At 40.7% G+C, this 19725-nt stretch overlaps 2 protein-coding genes across 2 annotated transcripts in view; one reads left to right on the top strand and one right to left on the bottom strand.

Annotated features, from left to right (window-relative positions):
* The window catches only part of LOC146548697 (major histocompatibility complex class I-related protein 1-like), a 235562-nt gene that overhangs the window by 40557 nt on the left and 175280 nt on the right, over positions 1–19725 (top strand). The window lies entirely within an intron of this gene.
* LOC146548705 (major histocompatibility complex class I-related protein 1-like) lies at positions 6–14508 on the bottom strand. The gene is made up of 7 exons (XM_085263076.1): positions 14246–14508; positions 5678–5944; positions 5247–5525; positions 4822–5124; positions 4418–4516; positions 4276–4299; positions 6–3750 (listed from the first exon to the last, which is right to left on the bottom strand). Exons 1-7 carry the CDS (start codon positions 14289–14291, stop codon positions 3701–3703), a joined length of 1068 nt encoding a protein of 355 aa, XP_085119202.1. The 5' UTR covers positions 14292–14508; the 3' UTR covers positions 6–3700.

The following is a 19725-nucleotide window of genomic DNA, read 5'->3' as shown; positions in this document are numbered from 1 at the left end:
CAGTGTTCATGCCATGGGAAAACATTGAACAAACAAGACAGAACTGAAACTCTTTTTTTTAGATACTTTAGAGAGATTTATTTTCTATTAATGCTACTTCCGCTGCTTCAGTTGAGTCACAAATGTTACCTAGCTTAATAAAAACAATTGAAAAAAAAAATCCAAAATTTAAACAATTATTATTTAGTAAAACTAAAGTAATCCCCTATTGCTGGGTTCAGACAATCGAGGTATAAATACTCTTGCACAGAAATAATTAAATTTCTATGTTTTATTTGTAATTAGGATCAAACAGTGGATGCTACTCTCAAACTGGACTAAAAGTACTGTTTAAATGGAGCTATATTAGATGAACAAATTTATTATAGGAGGTTGGTGACTCAGATATGCATTTTTAAGGGTTTTGTGTACAGACAATATCACTGAAACACTGTGATATTGAAAGAAACTGAAAACCAGAATCAACCTATCAGATCTTCAAACACATTCTAGGACCTGAATAATAAAAAAACAAACTGTCAGAGACAATAAATCAGGAACTGTATTTTTACTGAGTATATGCATGTAATAGGGCTTTATCTAATGAACAACAGGTGAACTTCATCATGTGTTTTCTCTGGGGCGATCGTGCCTCAAGAGTTGTCAGTTCGTCTTGTAATCGGAAGGTTGCCGGTTCGAGCAAGGGAACCCAACCGTTGGATGTTAACAAAAAGTATTGCACAGTGAAAAGGCACTACAGCTTAGTTGTCCACCCCTCCATTGTCCTCCTGTTTCCTCTCCCTCTCCCCTCCAGAGAGGAGTTAAACAGTTTGATGGTGTGTGAGACAAAGGAGTTTTTAAGTCTGTTGGTTCTTGTCTTTGGAAGTAGCAACCTGTCACTGAACAGACTCCTCTGGTTGTTTATGGCCGTGTGCAGAGGATGCCCAGCATTGTCCATAATGTCTAGCAATTTCTTTAGTGTCCTTTTCTCTGCAACTGTCACCAGAGTGTCCAGCTTCATGCCGACCACAGAGCTAGCCTTCCTGATCAGTTTCCCCAGCCTGGATGAGTCCTTCTTTGCTGTGCTGCTCCCCCAGCACACCACAGCATAGAAAAGTATGGTCTGGATATTTGCATCACGGACATAGAGGACTCTGGGATTTCAGATCACTTCCCGGTTTTGTTTAATACTGTAGCAAGTGCTGTGGACTTGAACTGTGATGGTCCTGTGCGGCAATCGCGCACGATTAACTCCCAGTCAATCGCCTACTTCATTGATGCTTTCCTTGACTCTCCCCTCTCTGATGCTAACTGTAATGGGGTTTTATCAGCGGATGAGCTTGCTAACCTCTTTTATACTACATGCGCTGACATCCTTAACTCTGTGGCACCTCTGAGGATTAAACGTGCCAAATCCTCACAACCCTGGCTAAATGATACTACTCGCGCCCTTAGGCGTGAATGTCGTCGTGCAGAAAGAAAATGGAGGAAAGACAAACTCCACGTCTCTCTGGACATCCTCCATAATTGTCTATCTAAGTATCAAAAGTCTGTTAAAGCTGCCAAATCTGCCTTTTTGTCTAGCATTATTATGACTAATAGCCACAACCCCCGAGCCCTTTTTAATACTTTTAATTCTCTGATAAACCCTCGCACTACCACTTATAGGGATGCCTCCCCTGCTCTTTGTGATAAATTCTTAAAGTATTTCTCTGATAAAATCTCAGCTCTAAGGGCTTCTTATCCATCTCATCCATCATCAGTTTTAGACCCAGTTCCAGTTTCTGAATGCTTGACTGTCTTTCAACAGTTTGAGCCAGTGTCTTATTCTGCTTTAAAAGATATAATTGATCATCTCAAAATCTCTGGTTCCCCACATGATATTCTTCCTTCTCGTTTCTTTAAGGAAGCTTTACATGTTATTGGTCCTTGTATCCTATCTCTGCTGAATGCATCATTGTCATCAGGTTGTGTACCGTCTGTCTTTAAGCATGCTGTTGTGCAACCTATTATGAAAAAGAAAAATCTTGACCTAATTGATCTCACCAACTACAGGCCGATCTCTAAACTCCCTTTTATTTCCAAAATATTGGAAAAGGTAGTTTTAAAACAACTACAGGCCTTTTTAGATGCAAATGGTATTAATGAAAAGTTTCAGTCTGGTTTTAAACCTCGCCACAGCACAGAGACAGCCTTACTTAGAGTTTTTAATGATCTTCTTTTAACTGTTGACTCTGGATATTCTGTGGTCTTAGTTTTACTTGACTTATCTGCTGCTTTTGACACGGTTAACCACAACATTCTTCTATCAAGACTGGAACATGTTGTTGGTCTCAAAGGTACGGTTTTATCTTGGTTTAAATCCTATCTCTCAGAGAGGTCGTTCTCTGTTGCTATGGGGCAACACTCCACGGCTTCTGCCTCTATTTATTGTGGTGTGCCTCAAGGGTCCGTGCTCGGTCCTGCTCTTTTCTCTTTGTACATGTTGCCCTTGGGATCAATTTTTAGTAAATACAACATCTCCTTTCACTGTTATGCTGATGATATCCAGATTTATTTACCTTTGAAATCCGATGTGACTGCTTCTTTGCAACCTCTGTTCAACTGTTTGCATGAAGTTAAAATTTGGTTATCATATAATTTCCTTACATTGAACGAGAATAAGACCGAAATCATAGTCTTTGGTAGCCACACTCCACTAGACCAGTTAGCTGATGCCCTAGGCCCTCTCGCTAGCCATCTTTCGTCCACTGTAAGAAACCTCAGAGTGTTCCTGGATGGCTCTTTTAAACTCGAGAAACAGGTGTCCACTGTGGTAAAAAACAGCTTTTACCAGTTGCGTCAGATTTCCAAAGCAAAGCCGTTCCTTCCTTTAAAAGATCTTGAAAAGCTTATCCACGCATTTATTACATCTAGATTGGACTACTGTAACTCCCTCTACTCGGGCCTTCAACACTCCTCTCTTTGCCGACTCCAGTTAATTCAAAATGCAGCTGCGCGTCTTTTAACAGGTACGAGAATTCATGAACACATAACTCCAATCTTAGCCAAATTACATTGGCTCCCTGTTAAATATCGTATAGATTTTAAAATTCTTTTGTTCACTTTTAATATTTTGAATAATTTAGCGCCCAGTTATCTTTCTGATTTACTCCATTCATACAATCCCAACAGAGCACTTAGATCGTCAAACCACAGGCTCCTAGCACAACCTAGGACTCGAATGAAGTCGAGAGGCGACCGGGCCTTTGCATCCGTGGCACCCAGACTCTGGAATAACCTCCCCGTTCATATTCGCACTGCCGAGTCTATCCAGTCTTTTAAATTACGTCTTAAAACTTATTTTTTTATCCATCCTCACTGCTAATTACACTAAGACAATCTGTTTTTTTAACTTCTGGCAGTTTTGTACGCATGATACTACAAAATTTCAATATATATATTAATATATAATAAAATATTTTGTGTAAGACATTTACCAACTTCATATACTTAAGTGCAGACTTTACAGTAACTCTTAAACGCAGTGGACAAATATTCAAGAATTTTCCAAGGTCTTTTTTGCAGGAATAGTGGAGTTTCTTTGGAGACTGCCATTCAGGAGTAATTAGAGAAACAGAACTTTTGTTTCAGGTGCTATTAAACACAATATATGAAATGGTTTATATCAGAATCCGACCTATTGCTCTCCTAAGGTAATTTACTGTATGCAGAGTGTTTATCAGGCTTCTGGATTCAATTTCTCAGAGAGTTCAGAGATGTTGTCAGGAGCTGTAAGAAAAAAGAAACTGTTTACTTATGCTACACAATTTTCTTTAATAAATAGCTGGTATAATGTTGTTTTTATTGCCATTTAACTCTTAACTGTTAGTCAAGTCTGTCATTACTCTTAGTATTTCTTTACTCATTGGCAAAATAAAGATCGTTTAAGTGGAATTTTACTGTTTATGCACAGCAGGTATGTAGGGCATCTGTGCTCACCGCCAACTCTGTCAGTTTACAGCAAAGATCATCTGAGGTGCATCAAACAGCAGTGATATGCTGGAACTATTGGCAGGAGATTTCTGATGTACTCTGAAGTCTGAATGTTTGGCTTACATGTATTACTTATGCATACACTGTCCTAATTATTTGAAATCATGGGTATCCGTCATTGTAACACAATATTTAGATCACTCAATAAGCTTCAGATTATCTGACTGTTGTGTCCATCACATTTTGCTTATTCGTGAAGAAGCATCTTTCACTCTTAATCTGCTATTCATTATATTAAAAACATGAATAGGTTTTACTCACGACAGAGAGAGGATTCAGCAGAAACTAGAGGAAAGAAAATATTTTCCTTATTTACTACATTTCTCAGATATAATGAATTTTCTAAGCATCAAATTTAAGTAGAGAAGATGAGAAGAGATTAGGTGATTTTTTTCCCTCTTACCTTTCTTCTTTTTGCAAATGAAAGCAGCAGCCACTATGAGGGTGGCAGCAAGAGGAGCCACAGCAGAGATGATGGAAATAGTCATATCAAAGGGCTTCTCTGTTCAAAACGAAACAACGAAAAAAAAAAAAAAACAAGAAAAGGTTTACTAGGACTAACTACTGATATAAAAAAAAACAGGTCAGATACTTTCAGATACCACTCCTTGTGATATTTGTTCTGCAGCAGGGTATATGCATTGGAAGAAAATCGGGGGGTTCAGGTTGTTAATTGTATACAAGAAACAGAAAGGCGGTAGGTCGAAAAGAGTGGTGAAACTAAACGTATTTGCAATTTAATGCAATTTGAGCATATGTACATGCATGTGTATTTCTCACATCTATCACACATTATTCTAGTCTTACTCCAGTTGGTTCTGATCATGCCTTTTTCCAGTTTGGTGATGATGACTTTGTTAACACCAGATAGCAGAAACACACAGTCATAATTCCTGAACTCCTCAGGTGTCACTGTTGAAAGGTCCAAGTCAACACTCATCTGGAAAGTCCCATCATGGTTTGGCAGGATTTCTCCATGATTCACACCTTCATGAATCTCTTCTCCATTCCTTCTCCAGAACATCATGGCCCTGTGAGGGAAGAAACCTGTGGCGTGGCAGCTGACTGAAGAGGAGGGAGTCTTCTGGAGGAGAGACACTGAGGGAAGCTCTAAAGAAAAAAATTGATCAAATAACTGCTAGCTGGAAGCATATGCGTAATAACTATTTTAATGTAGGCTAAGAGAAATTTTAATAAAATCCACAAAACTATCTTACGGTATGTTAATTTACCTCTTCTCAGCAGAAAGCTCCTCCCATAGCTCATATGCATCTTAAGGCAGTCAACACAAACTTGTTTTAAGAATTTCTTCCAAAAATCATTGTTGAATTTGTCTTTGTCCCATAAATGTTTTGTAATGACAGCCTGTGGTTTTGTAGCAATCCATGTTTGTGTCTCGAGGTTAAATGTTAGAAAGTCTTCTCCATCATATCCATACTGATGAAAACCATTGACTTCTTCAGTCTCCTCATCCCATTCACAACGACTGAATCTTTGCAAAATATGGACAGCTGAGAAAAGTAAAAAGTGTGGTAAATGACAAACTGATTGCCACAGTGACATACTGACTCACAGACTGCAACAACTACTGTCAGTGATATTTTTGTGAGTAACACAGTTTAAGCATTAAAACTGATTCCAATAAATATTTACAGAAACACACCTCCAGTTTGATTTAGGCGCTTCTTCATAAACAGAAATTCTTCTTTAAAGAATTGCTGATGCACTGTACACTCCCCAGTGTACCACTTCCAGTAGTTTGGATCCTCATCTCTTAATGTTTCCATCCAGTCCTGTTTGGGTATAGCTGTTTTGAGTTTGCTGTCACAGTAACCGACCTCTACATCATTATTCAGCATAACAGCCACAACCTCCGGGAAGTTTGGGACTCCAGAAGATGCAGTGAAGAAAAGAGTCATTGAGTGCTTTACTGTAAGTTAAACAGAATATCAAGATCAACTGATGTAACTGTCCTTATGTCAATGCAGGCCTTGTATGGTACCATTTTAGGTCATACATTTTAATTGTAAATACAGTGGAACCCCGACTTACAAAATTAATTCGTTCCCGAGGGTCTTTTGTAAGTTGAAGCACCCATCGCGCCTTTTGAGTGAACGATAGGCTATAGGCTAATTGCTAACTGCAACAACAATACGTCGTTGAAGTGGAACAGCGAAGCCCAAGTACGAAAGCCAAGGGGGTTGTCACATGATTCGGAAGGCATTCTGGGCTCAGCCAATCAGAGCCAGCGGATTTCGTGCATTTTGCTGTAACACGGGCAGAAATATTGCCGTTAAGTGCCTTCGTAACTTGAATTTTTCGTTAAATGGGATATTCGTAAGTCGGGGTTCCACTGTACAATTTTCTTGTGTGTTTTTAAATAGGTGTTTTATAATATTCATCACCAAAGTGTGAAGACAACCCCTCTATGAGCAAAAAGTTGAAGGAACTGTTCACCATGCCCTGGAGCCCAGCCTGGGGAAGGTACCTGAGGGAAAGGATCTGGTGGCTGAGCCTTAGTCTATGGCCCAGCCAGGCCCTACCTGAAAAAGGGCCCAGGTAATGAAACTAGCAACTGGGACATGGAATGTCACCTCTGTGGTGGGAAAGGAGACTGAGTTAGTGCGTAAAGTGGAGAGGTACCGGCTCAATATAGTCCGGTTGTTCAGTCTGACGTCACTAGCCGTGTCTGGACCTAAACTCCGCTGCAGGTCCATATATCAAACGATCACTATCACTAGGGTGGTCTCAGAATCTCATCTCTGCTTGTTGTAGATGATGTGGTTCTGTTAGCTTCATTGGGTGATGCCGTCCAGCTTGCACTGGAGCAGTTTGCAGCCTAGTGTGAAGCAGGAGGAATAAGAATCAGCACTTCTAAATCTGATACCATGGTCCTCAGCCGGAAAAGGGTGGAGTGCCCGTTCAGTGTTGGGGATCAGTTTCTGCCCCAAGTGGAGGACTTTAAGTATCTTGGGGTCTTGTTTACCAGTGTGGAGAGAAGGGAGCAGCTGATTGACTGATAGATTGGTACTGTGGCACCAGTGATGTGGACAGTGTACCAGTCTGTTGTGGTGATGAAAGAACTGAAAAGTGAAGCTCTCAATTTATGGTTTGATCTTGTTCCCTGCCCTCACCTAGGGTCATGACTGAAAGGAACAGATTACGGATACAAGCGGCAGAAATGTGCTTTCTCCAAAGGGTGGCTGGCCTCTCCCTTAGAGATAGGGTGAGAGGGTCAGCCATCTGGGATGGGCTCAGAGTAGATGGGCTCAGAGTAGATCCACTGCTCCTCCACTTTAAAAGGAACCAGTTGAGGTGATTTGGAATCTGACTAGGACTCCTCTTGGGCGTCTCCTGGGTGAGGTGTTCTGGGCATGTCCCACAGGGAGAAGGCCCTGGGTCAGACTCAGGACATGCTAGAGAGATTATATCTCTTGGCTGCCTGGGAATGCCTTGGTCTTCCTCCTGAAAGGATGGAGGAGGTGGCTGGGGAGAGAGAGGTCTGGGCTTCTCTGCTTAAGCTGCTGACCCTCGAACCGGGCCCGGATAAGTGGTAGAAGATGGATGGATGGATGGATGGATGATGCCATGAAAACAACGAAAACTTGAGTTTTATAATATGCACATTTATGCATACTTAGATAATGATTCATTTGCATACGTAAACATAAAATTTCAGACAATATGAAATAGAAAATGTATTCTTTAATTAAAACCTGTGTGGATGTCGCCTGTGGATGTTCCATATTTTTTTTATTTATGTATTAATTGATTTTTTTAATCAACTTCTCTTAAGTCTTAAGATAATGCTTAAAAAAAGAAAAACACATGAATGTAACCACATTTATTACATAACTTTTTTACTAATAAATATTAAAACTCTTTCATATAAATAATGATTAATGCAAGAAGTATGAGAAAATCAAAAAACTGAATTACTGCACAAGAAATGTTACTCTCTTATAAGACATAAAACACATACACTGACCAACCACTTCATCAGGAAGACAAATATTTAATCAACCCATCAGAAGTCAGCAAATTAGTGCAATTAGGCATGTAGACATGGTCAAGACAACTTCCAGAAGTTCTTACCGAGTATTCTTACCAAGAAAGAGGAAGAAAGTTGATCTAAGAGAGAAGTCTCTAAGACATACTGGTCTGAGTATTTCATAACTACTGATCTACTAGGAATTTTCCACAAATCTGTCTCTAGAGTTTACAAAGAATGGTCCAAAGAAAAAAAAAAATCAAGTGTCTGGCATTTCTCTGGGTGAAAATAAGTTGCTGATGTCAGAGGTCAAAGGAAAACAGCCATAATGCTTTGAACTGATAAAAACAACAGAAACCCAAAGAAAAACTTGTTAAAACCAATACATGAACAAACATTACATCAAAACTTGAAGCAGATGTGACACACCTGCTGCCACTCATTTCAGCTAAGAACAGGAAACTGAGGCAATAGATTACATGGATTCACAAAAATTGGCAGCGGAAGATTGACCTTGTCACCAGGACAAGAACTGCTCCATGGAGCAGTTCTGAAGGGGAAACTCCAGTTGTTGAATGAGGGGTTGCTCTGTAGTCCATTAGGTAAGTTCTCAGGAACGATTTCCAGGGCTGTCCTTGAATCAATGCAGTCTGTAGGCAGTCATTAATGCATCTATTGAATCTCTCAACTTCCCCATTAGCTCTTGGGTAATACACTGAGGATCTCAGATGTTGGATTCTTCTGCTTTTGAGAAAGTCAACAAACTCAGCAGAGAGAAATTGAGAGCCATTGTCACTTATCAATGTCTTAGGATTCACTTCACGAGAGAAAGCTAAAGAAAGGAACTGAATGATAGTAGCTGCATCAGCTCGGCAAGCAAAAGCTACTTCAGGCCACTTACTACAGTAGTCTACAATGTGATGGCAAATCTACAGACAGAAGGGGCAATTTCAAAAGGGCCTATGATGTCCGCAGACACCTTTTCCCAAGCAGCAGCTGGTAGAGGAATGGGTTGAAGTGGAGCATCATGGGTGACTGTGGACTTGTCATTCTGTCTGCATGTTGCACAGTTCTTTATCATTGTCTCTATCTGACAATCCATTTTGGGCTACCAGTACAATTCCCTCAGGTGTTGTTTGGTACGTACAATGCCTTGGTGAGTTTCATGACCTATATCAGTGAGTTTTTTCTGCAATGACTCAGGCACTAGCAATCGATGTGTACCTCTGACGATGCGCTCGTTCATGACCACAAGTCTGGAAGTCATCCTCAGACACAGCACTCAGATCAGTGAGGATGGATGCAACTGACTCCACATCCTCTGCACATGCCATGTCTGTCTCGGGAATTGGGAGCCTAGATAGACAGTCAGCAACATGGTTCAATGACCCAGTTCTATATTCCACTTCATAGTCAAACTCCAACATGCGAGCTGACCATCTGGCTATGCCTAGACCAGCTCTGTTATTGCCCTTAGTAGTCAGCAGTGTTGTAAGCGCTTCGTGATCTGTTCCCAGAGCCATGTGCGCCATTTTTTAGCAGCCCAGATGCAAGCCAGGACTTCCTTCTCAACGATTGAGTATTTCCTCTCTGCATCAGACAGGCTGCAAGATGCAAATGCGACAGTCAGTTCTACATCATTACTGTCAAGTTGAGTCAAAACAGCACTGACGCCGTAGTCTGAGGCATCTGTTGAAGGGTTGAACATCACCAGAGCAGGGCTGTGCACAATTAACTACTGAGTAGTTAATAATCACGTAATTTGGCACAAACTTGCTGTACCATGCACTCAAACCAAGAAATGTTTGCAGGGTTGCAGGATCAGTAGAGGTCGGAGCATGCAGGATAGCAGTGACATGAGAATCATCTGGCAGCAGACCTTTTGGACCGATCTTTTGACCCAGAAAGATCAGAGTAGTTTGACAGAGTTGACATTTGTCAACATTGAGTTTCAGTCCTGCATTGTTGATTCTGTGTAACACAGCACGCAGGTTGGCCTCATTTTCAGCTTCTGAAGTTCCATATACGATGACATCATCAAGATAGCATTGCACCCCTTTTTGGCCACGTAGAATTTGTGTCATCATCTTTTGGAACACTGCAGGCCCCGAACCTAACCCGTAGGGAACTCTGCACTACTGGTACTTCATGTGTAATGGAAGCAGTGAGCCCTCTACTGTCTTGATGTAGTTTTAGCTGATGGTAGGTGGATTTAAGATCTAGGGTGGAGAACATGACAGCCCCACACAGCTCAGACAGTATGTCCTCAATCAGTGGCAAGGGATTACTGTCAACGACCACTGCTTTGTTAGGTTCTCTCAAATCAACGCACATGCGTATGCCACCAGTCTTTCTTCTAGTGATTACAGATGCATCGATTTTCTCTATGATGCCATATTCCTCAAGGTTCTTGAATTCTGGGGAAACAGCATCAAGGACTGACAGGGGTAAGCGTCGAAGTTTCTGCTGTATTGGCTTCACTTCAGGTCGTACCTTCACTTTATGTACAAAGTCCTTTGCACATCCGAATGCAACTGTTACTTTCTATCAAAAGTAACTCAGTTACTTCAAGTTACTCATTACTTTCAAAGTAACTAGTTACCAGGGAAAGTAACTTTGGTTTTACTCAAAATTCTCTTGTTAATGTGTTGCTTCCGTAACTGGATACCCAGCAAGAGTGCCAGTCTTCTAGCTTGCTTACTTTCCACAAGTGCACTGTGCCACCTACCAATAGAAAGGAAAAAATAATGTGCATATTTCCACGAGAGAAATCCCACGCCTGGACCGTCGTTGACCGCCCCCATGATTCTAGCCTACGTCACAGCATCATGTGCGCTTTTTACGTCCAACACGAAAACTGCAGTCGTGGTGGTTTCGATTGTACTCAGAACTCGGAAATTCTGCCTTCCGAATAGGAAGATGTAGGCAACACCAGACTGCAGATGAGCTGCATACATGGCTGGACTGGGACAAAAAATCGCTCTGGCCGTTTTGACTCGAGACCGGTCCTCCATTATAGGAAAATCATAAAGCCTTTGAATGAAAACAAACGCTGTTGTGACAGTGATGTACACTGTTTTGATGGTATATATGCATCAATCTATCAGTCGTTTGTTGTAAGATTCAGATAATTATTTTTTAAAAGCTAGACATTTTAAATGAGAATAAGAAAGAAAAGTATTTCTTTGTGCCCCCCTCTCCCTGTTAATGCCCTACCTGGCCCCCCTGGCAAAACTTTGCTAGACCCGCCCCTGCACAGTTACCAGCTGTCAGCTACTTAGAAAAGGGTCCTGGGGTTATTTGTCTCTCAGAAACAGTTCATAACTTCCCTTCAACTCATTCATGTCACCTAAAAGGTAAACCTGTTTCTCCAGCACCTGTTCAGCTCTGATGATTCAGTAAGGACATCTCCTGGTTTCATCTTCATGTTTCCCTCTCACCAGATAACCAAACCGATATCATGACCAGCAGCTTTACACCTGTGGCTCCAGCAAACATCAGCTGATACTAGAAATTAATATTAAATAAATTCTAACAACAGCTGATCAAGCTTAAACGTGCTGCTGTTGTTTAACGCGACTTCCGCTGGTTTCTTCTTTCTGGCACAAAGTAGGAGATAAACAAACAAGAGAGAAAAGCCGATCAGCTGATCATTGATCAGTTTCATGATTGAAGTAGCATCAGGAGAGGGAGGGGAGAGAATGAGAGGAGAAGAGGCAGCTGCAGCGTAAAGACACAGAATAACTCCAGCTTTGTGTCTTTTTCATTGTAGCTGAAGTATGGGGCAAACTGCATTCCTTTTCACCTCAATACAAAACGCATAATATTTTCTCTGAATACGAGACGATTCCGGTTTTTAGCGGACGGTTGACAACTCTAATAATCAACCTTATGAACAAAAAAAAGTTCAACATCAGTAACATAGCACCCACCCAGCTGTATAGAAGCTCCGTCATGCTTGCTAGTACGCAGTACAAAAAAGTCAGCACAACGAAAATAAACTACTGTCAGGGTCCTGGGTCTGAGCGACCCAGGATCCCTGGGCAGTCATGGACTGGTGATATCATACACTCAACAAAAATATAAATGCAACACCTTTGTTACTGCTCCCATTCCCCATGGGATGGACGTAGAGACCTAAAATTCATTCCAGATACACAATATAACCATCCCTCCCAAACAGTGGTCACAAATCAGTCCAAATGTGTGGTAGTGGGCACATCTGCTATATTGAGATAATCCATCCCACCTCACAGGTATGCCACATCAGGATGCTGATCTGACATCATGAGTAGTGCACAGGTGTACCTCAGACTGCCCACAACAAAAGGCCACCCTGGAATGTGCAGTTTTGTCTCACAGCAAAATGCCACAGATGCCACAAGCAATGAGGGAGCGTGCAATTGGCATGCTGACAGCAGGAATGTCAACCAGATCTGTCGCCCGTGCATTGAATGTTCATTTCTCAACCACAAGCCGTCTCCACAGGCGTTTCAGAGAATATGGCAGCACATCCAACCGGCCTCACAACCGCAGACCTCGTGTAACCACACCAGCCCAGGACCTCCACATCCAGCAGGTTCACCTCCAAGATCGTCTGAGACCAGCCACCCAGACAGCTGCTGGAACAATTGGTTTGCACAACCAAACAATTTCTGCACAAACTGTCAGAAACCGTCTCAGGGACGCTCAACTGCATGCCCGTCGTCCTCATCGGGGTCTTGACCTGACTCCAGCTCGTCGCCGTAACAGACTTGTGTGGGCAAATGCTCACATTCGATGGCGTCTGGCACGTTGGAGAGGTGTGCGCTTCACAGATGAATCATGGTTCACATTGTTCAGGGCAGATGGCAGCTACCCTGAGGTACCCCTGAGCAAGCTACCGTCCCTACACACTGCTCCCCGGGCGCCTGCTTAGTGGGCTGCCCACTGCTTCACTGAGTGAATGGGTCAAATGCAGAGAAAAACAAGTAATTTCCCCATGGGGATCAATAAAGTATCCATTATTATTATTATTATTATTATTATTATTATTATGTGTGTATGGGTGCAGTTGTGTATGTACACTGGTTTACAGGCGCCTTCAGGCCTGGTGGGTGTGGCCTGGGTCTCTCCTCCTCCTGCCTCCCCTTTCCCTCATCCACCTGCTGGCCTCCACCACTTGCTAATGTTACTGAATCTGTGGAAGCTCCGCGATAGCCACCACACGAAGTAACGAATAACGACCCTATCTAAATCCCAGTAACGATTAACGTGTTCCTGATTTTGGCATAATAACTAGTTACCGTGCTCGTTACCACAATAATAACATAGTTACTGTAACGCCTAGAAATTTCCAAAGTTCTAACAACCATCAAATCCTCCTCCATTAGCAGTCTTTCACGTATACGAACATTATTTGTCTTCTCCCGCAACATTTCATTCTCATTAGCTCCAAACTTAGATCGTATCACGAGCTCACGCATTGCTGCAACGTAGTGATCTGTAGACTCACTGACAGCTTGGGCTCGTTGCCTGAAGCGGTATCTCTGGGGAACAACATTGACTTTAGGATGAAAGTATGTTTAGAAAGCCTTTATGGATCCCTCGCAATCATTCTTAGCGAGTGGTAAGGCACTGTAGATTCGTTGTCCCTCCGTTCCCAAACAGTGAATGAGCAGGTCCTTCTTCCTTTCCATAGCAAAGTCATTAGCCCCGATCGCAGGCAAGTAGTTATTGAACAACTTTTTTCATGCAGCAAATGGAATTTTCAGTTTGCCCGGACAATCCAGGAAAACACCCGGGGGTTGCAAAGAGAGCAGAGCTATAACTTCATCACCACTCGTCACCACTTGTGTGGTGTTGGTTCAGCAGGCATTACACACACACACACACACACACACAGGTAGGAACAGAGGATCACCGGAGATAACTCTTTTTTTATTATTTTTTCTTCATACAACAACATGCAACAACAACATACTCACTAGCGCCCTCTAGTGCTTCTGGTAAATGCAGAACAAATGCAATAGTATGTGGACACAAAAGACAATGAGTTCACTAAACTCAAATGGCCTCCAAAATCACCAGATCTCAATCCAATAATGGATCTTTTCTTGAATAGTGTTGAATCAGTCCAAACTATCATTGTCAAAGTGTACTTAATAAAGTGTCCACACTCAGGGTATCATAAACCATAGGAAACTGCAGGACACTGCTTTTAATGCAAAAGAAAAAAGTAAAATATTTAAAAGGTCTTACCTGAAGATGAAATGTGACAGAAAAGCAGCAACAGCAAAAACTTCATGCTGAATACACAAAGAGGAAAAGCATATAATTTATAGACGAGAACTTTTTGCTGAGGTTGATTTTTCCTGGTTTTGTGTTGCAGTGTTTATTTTCCTCCTTAATCTGTTCACTACTTGTGACTTGTGATCCTCACTACAAAAGTGTTAAAGCTCCAATGTGTGGAAATTGACTTTTCCGTGCTGTCCGTGTCATTTGTGAGAAAGCAGGTTAAGAGTTTGGCATGAAGTACACCTTTCTGCTTCTGTTTGCTTTGTTGTTGCTTTTACTGCCTCTCAGTCACACCCATGAAGCATCTCTCTGTCAAATTCCCCTATAATTAAAAACCTGTTCATCATGTTTCTGCTTTTAGATTACTTTTACTTTTGAGTCATAGGTTAAGGGTATTATTTGTTTTAAATGTGGTATTTCTTATATCATCTGCTGAGGACTACTCAGAAACATGTTCAAGATAATCTAGTTAACACTGGTTTCAGTTAACTCCACAGGAAACAAACAAAGAGAAAAGCTGAGGAATTAGAAATTATGACTTAATTTCCCTTTGTTCAATACTAGGCTTTGCTTATTCAGAAATCATTGTAAGACAGTCCTGATTAAGTCACTGAATGATTAAACTGCATGGTACAACTGACAAAGATTAATGTCTCTGATCCAATGACTTGTAACACTACAATTTGACCAGAGGTGGCAAAAGTACAGATATTTGTGTGCTTAAGTAGAAGTCCAGATAATGGTGTTGAAAAATACTCTAGGAAAAGCTGAAGTACAGATTAAACTTCTTTATTCAAGTGAAAGTGAAAATGTACAGACTCTTGCCAAAAAGTAAAAGTATCTCACTGAAGAATATTTCTACCACATATTTTATGCAAAGCTAGCTGGATTTTGTGCTATATCAGTGTAATAATAAAATAATATTAGTAGATGGAAATACCAACTTTATGTCAGTGAAAAGTTAATCACGTAAGTAGAACATGAGCAGAGACCAAGAAGGAAAACAAAATCTGTTTTCTGTTGCCTACATTGTAGAGGGTGTGTTTGCCTCTAAACAGGAAAATAAGTAGAGAAGCGGTTAAAGTGGGATTCAGTGGGGGGTAGAGGTCCCTAAAAACAGTTGGGGAAAAGAATAATGACTCACAATAATTTCTATAAAGACCTTATGTAGATTTACAGGCTGTGATCAATTGACCTGCTGCACGTTTTTGGATTTACACACTTATATTCAACAAGATGTTGGCCCACGTTTCATGAGTCGTCCTGGCTGATTTCCATCCTCTACACTAATCATCAAGAAAGTGACCTCACAGCCCATTGTTCATTCAGATGTACTGTTTATAAGGTTGGGCAGTCAGCTGATACTGAAGAAGTCACTTGGATCAGTGACGAAAGGTTTTTCCTACTGAAAACAATATAATAAGGCATTAACATTGCAGGCATATTTTCTGATTGTTGTGCTGTGCAATAATGCAACTTGCACCAATCGAATGAGTCAATGTTAGAACTCTCTCTGCATTATTTTATTTAAATTGTTTAAGTTAATTCCTTCTACCACAGTGGTATGTTGCATTGGCTTAGCTGCAGGTGGAGGGTGGAGCAGAGGGTCCAGGAACCAATGCCAAGAGAGGCCGTTAATGCAATTTATTGCTTAAAAATGTAAATTGTTTATTTAAGTTCATTACAAACAGTCATATAATACACAATGCATGTAGGGTTTAAAAGCAATCTCATCTACTCAGTGTTTCATTTTCATTTTACTTTAACGAATAAGCACTTTTAACATGATGGTTAATTAAATATGAGCAATAATGTTCTAGAACATTAAAAAAAATAAATTTTTCATCATTTAAAATGGATATTTGTTGCGCTGCATGTTAATGAGTGGATATGTAGAGGCGCAGTTTACACGTTTGTGTAACATATGAAATATCCCCAGTTCATATAGCTGTGGGTTGTGTCAAGAAAGACAGCTGGCCAAATAATTATATGGCATGAATACTTGGAGAACCACCAAAATTAATGTCAAGAGTGAGCATCTGGTTTAACATTGTAGGATACAAGATAACTTAAAATGAACCAACCCCCCAAAAATACAGATTGGCCTAATGGGAGTCTTTCAACGGGCTTTAGGAAGATTTTTATGATATGCCCATCAATCAATGCCTTAAAACTGAAGGCTCTGCCTCCCATTCTACTTTTAAATACTCTAGGAACAACAAGTAGGCCTGCAGTGTGAGAGCGAAGTGCTCTAATAGGGTGATATGGTACTACAAGGTCATTCAGATAAGATGGGGCCTGATTATTTAAGACCTTGTATGCAAGATTTTAAATTCAATTCTGGATTTAACAGGAAGCCAAAACAGGAGAAATATGCTCTCTCTTTCTAGTCCCTGTCAGTACTCTTGCTGCAGCATTTTGGATTAGCTGAAGGCTTTTCAGCGAGTTTTTAGGACATCCTGATAATAATGAATTGCAGTAGTCCAGCCTGGAAGTAATAAATGCATGAACTAGTTTTTCAGTGTCACTGTGAGACAGGATATTTCTAATTTTAGAGATGTTGCGCAAATGGAAGAACGCAGTCTTAGATATTTGTTTAATATGTGCGATGAAGGACATATCTTGACTCCAAGGTTCCTCACAGTGTTACTGGCCATCCAGAGTAAGAATCTGGTTAGATACCATATTTCAGGGCTGACAATAACTAATAGAGCTGGGTGTCATCTGCATAGCAGTGAAAATGTACACTATGTCTTCTAATGATACTGCCTAGGGGAAGCATGTATAATGTAAATTGGTCCTAGCACTGAACCCTGTAGAACACCATAGTTCACCTTAGTGTGTGAAGAGGACTCTCCATTTACATGAACAAATTGGAGTCTATTAGATAGATATGATACAAAGCAATTGCTCTAATAGAATATTATGGTCAGCAGTATCCAACTGCGGAACTGAGGTCTAGCAGGACAAGCACAGAGTCAGAATCAGAGAGATGTCGCCTTTCTGACCCGATGGCATGCTGTGCATGAAGCCCCGACATGCCGTCAGGGCTTCATGCACAGCTCTCTCTCTCTCTCTCAGTGCATTTTTCGCTTGCTTATTACCCACAAGTCTACCGTTATGTACTGACTTCCGACAAGGAAGTCTCGTTTCTGCTGTTAAATACTGAAGAAATGTAAACTTTTTAAAATCATGCGAAATTGCAAAATGCTTAGCTGTATCTCTAATTAAACCTCTGTGACATTGCCCTGCTTTACTTCAGCAGCATCAGGTAATGTTTATATGCTGATTCATGGTTTTCTTCCGTTTTTTTTCTATTGCAGAATATTGTTAAGGTTATCTGCTATGAAAAGTGTTCCGTTTTCTGTTTCACCCCAGTTCTTTTTATTACTCAGGCCTCCAGAGACGACACCGGAACTCAGTAGTTATTTCACAAAACCTTTATTCATCTTCAGACACTCATGCACCTTCCACAAGGGGAGATATACAGGGCCCGGCAGTCCCTCTGCAAAAATCTCAACTTCTTTGTCTGTTACAAGCAGTTTTATAGAAGCGACCCCCAATCGTAAACCCACATGATGTGTTATAAACCCAAAACACTGTGTTTGTGTATGTATGTGCGAGCAGGTGAGTGCTTGTGTGCGCGCACATACCTGTGCGTGTGTGCACGTGAGTTGTGTGTCGTAACAGTTAAAACACTGGGTGTGTGTCTCTGTATATGTGACTCCCTGCCTGTCATAAAAGTCCATCTCCCCTCCAGACCATAATTATCAGGTTACAAACACTGAGACCCCCACTCTACTTCCATTTGGCAGTTTCCACTGGGCCACTGGCCTCTTATTGTCTTACTTTTACAGCTAAGCATGGGGAGGGTCTCCTGCAAACCTACTTCTAAGTTGTGACAGTTATGAGCCTTTATTCAGGGACAAGGGTAACAGACTGCTCCTCTCTTTCCTATCTGTTCCATACAGTCCTAGCATCCCCCAACTGTGGCTTCCTATTTTCTTTTATGACAGGCAGACCCCCAGTGCCTCTCCCTCTACACAATTACACAGAGACTCAGGCCTATAGCTAAACCAACCTAAAACACACAGACATTCACAAATCCTTTCCTATTCCTGTGATCTAGAGCTGGACCCTCTCATCTAAGCAAACTTCAGGACATTGTACTCTAATCATTGTTTTCTTGTACTCACATAAGCCAGGCCAGGAAAATTGCCTTCATGTTTTTCTGTATTTTATTCTGAGTTACTTTGACACAAAGGAATCTGCTGTGATGTTTACACCTGTGATGAAGTCTCAGCTTTATTTTTATAGATATAAAAATATGGATATGTACTGATAAGTGATCAGAATTATAATATTTTGGACTGCCTGAGGCAAAATTTCCCCGATTCAAATTGAATCAAATCGTGGATCGAATCGATTCTAGAATCAGTGATGACACCCAGCCCTGTTTATAAGCATTTTCCCTTTCCAATTCACAATAAATCCAACCCTTAGGTCAGAAATATGTATAAGAAATTTCGCCTAATATAATGATATTTATAAACATACCTGTCCAGCTGTCCAGTGATTAATTTCCTAAGTACATGGAGGCAGGATCTCACAGCAAAAGCATACTCCATAATTCAAATTCAAATTCAAATTTTATTTGTCACGTACACAGTCATACACAGTACGATATGTAGTGAAATGCTTGGTGTGCTGTATATTATTATATGTATTTTTCAGTTATTTTATTTACCAAGATCAAGAAGTCACAAGTAAAGAAAGACCACACCATGGCGCATATTTAAACAAGGAAAGATTATTGATCAAAATTATTTATTAAACATAACATTTTTTTTCAGCCCCCCCCCCCAAAAAACAAAACAAAACAAAAAAAACAAAAAACAAAACCCAAATAACCAATACATGGTCAAAGCAACACAACGGTGGCCCAATATGAAACAGAATTCCACTCTGTAGAGTGGGCAATCATAATGAAGCAGTCCATTTCATTTTGTAGATTCAAGTTGCTCTTCATATTTTTGGCCACCAGATGTCACCAGAGAAGACTGTGTTGAAAAGCTTCGAGAAATGAACCGTTTTTCAATACAAGCTTCAACGCTTCAGAAAGCTTAATTTGGCCATCACTAGGTGAGAACACCATTTGTCCATATTCTTAGTTAACATTCTTGTTTTGATTTAACCATATTTCATATATAGTCTGCAATAGGCAAACCTACTATCCCAGGTTTGTTTATGTTTTGCTCTTTTATAGATTATTAACATAACATCTTGGTTTAAATCAAAGTTTGTTAAGTTAACATGTTATTTATTTCAACTGTTAATTGGTTTAGTCTGAACTCACCTTACCTACCTGTGTTCCAGGAACAAAAGGAGAAAATATAGTTTTACTTCCTTTATTTATAGCTTCCTGGTTAATCTGAGGTCACAAG

Source organism: Mchenga conophoros, linkage group LG22 (genome assembly GCF_057382185.1).
Source record: "Mchenga conophoros isolate Kocher_MC1m ecotype Shallow Benthic linkage group LG22, M_conophoros_male_GT1.1, whole genome shotgun sequence".
In the NCBI taxonomy this organism is placed as follows: Eukaryota; Metazoa; Chordata; class Actinopteri; order Cichliformes; family Cichlidae; genus Mchenga; species Mchenga conophoros.
The sequence above is the reverse complement of the archived record's forward strand: the minus strand, read 5'-3'. Positions and strand labels throughout refer to the sequence as shown.

Excerpts from the sequence above, each read along its gene's own strand:
- LOC146548705 (XM_085263076.1), bottom strand. The coding sequence starts at position 14,291 with ATGAAGTTTTTGCTGTTGCTGCTTTTCTGTCACATTTCATCTTCAG. Across the intron at positions 5,526-5,677 it reads GCGCCTAAATCAAACTGGAG|CTGTCCATATTTTGCAAAGA; the intron begins GTGTGTTTCTGT and ends TACTTTTCTCAG. Across the intron at positions 5,125-5,246 it reads GAGCTTTCTGCTGAGAAGAG|AGCTTCCCTCAGTGTCTCTC; the intron begins GTAAATTAACAT and ends TTTTTTCTTTAG.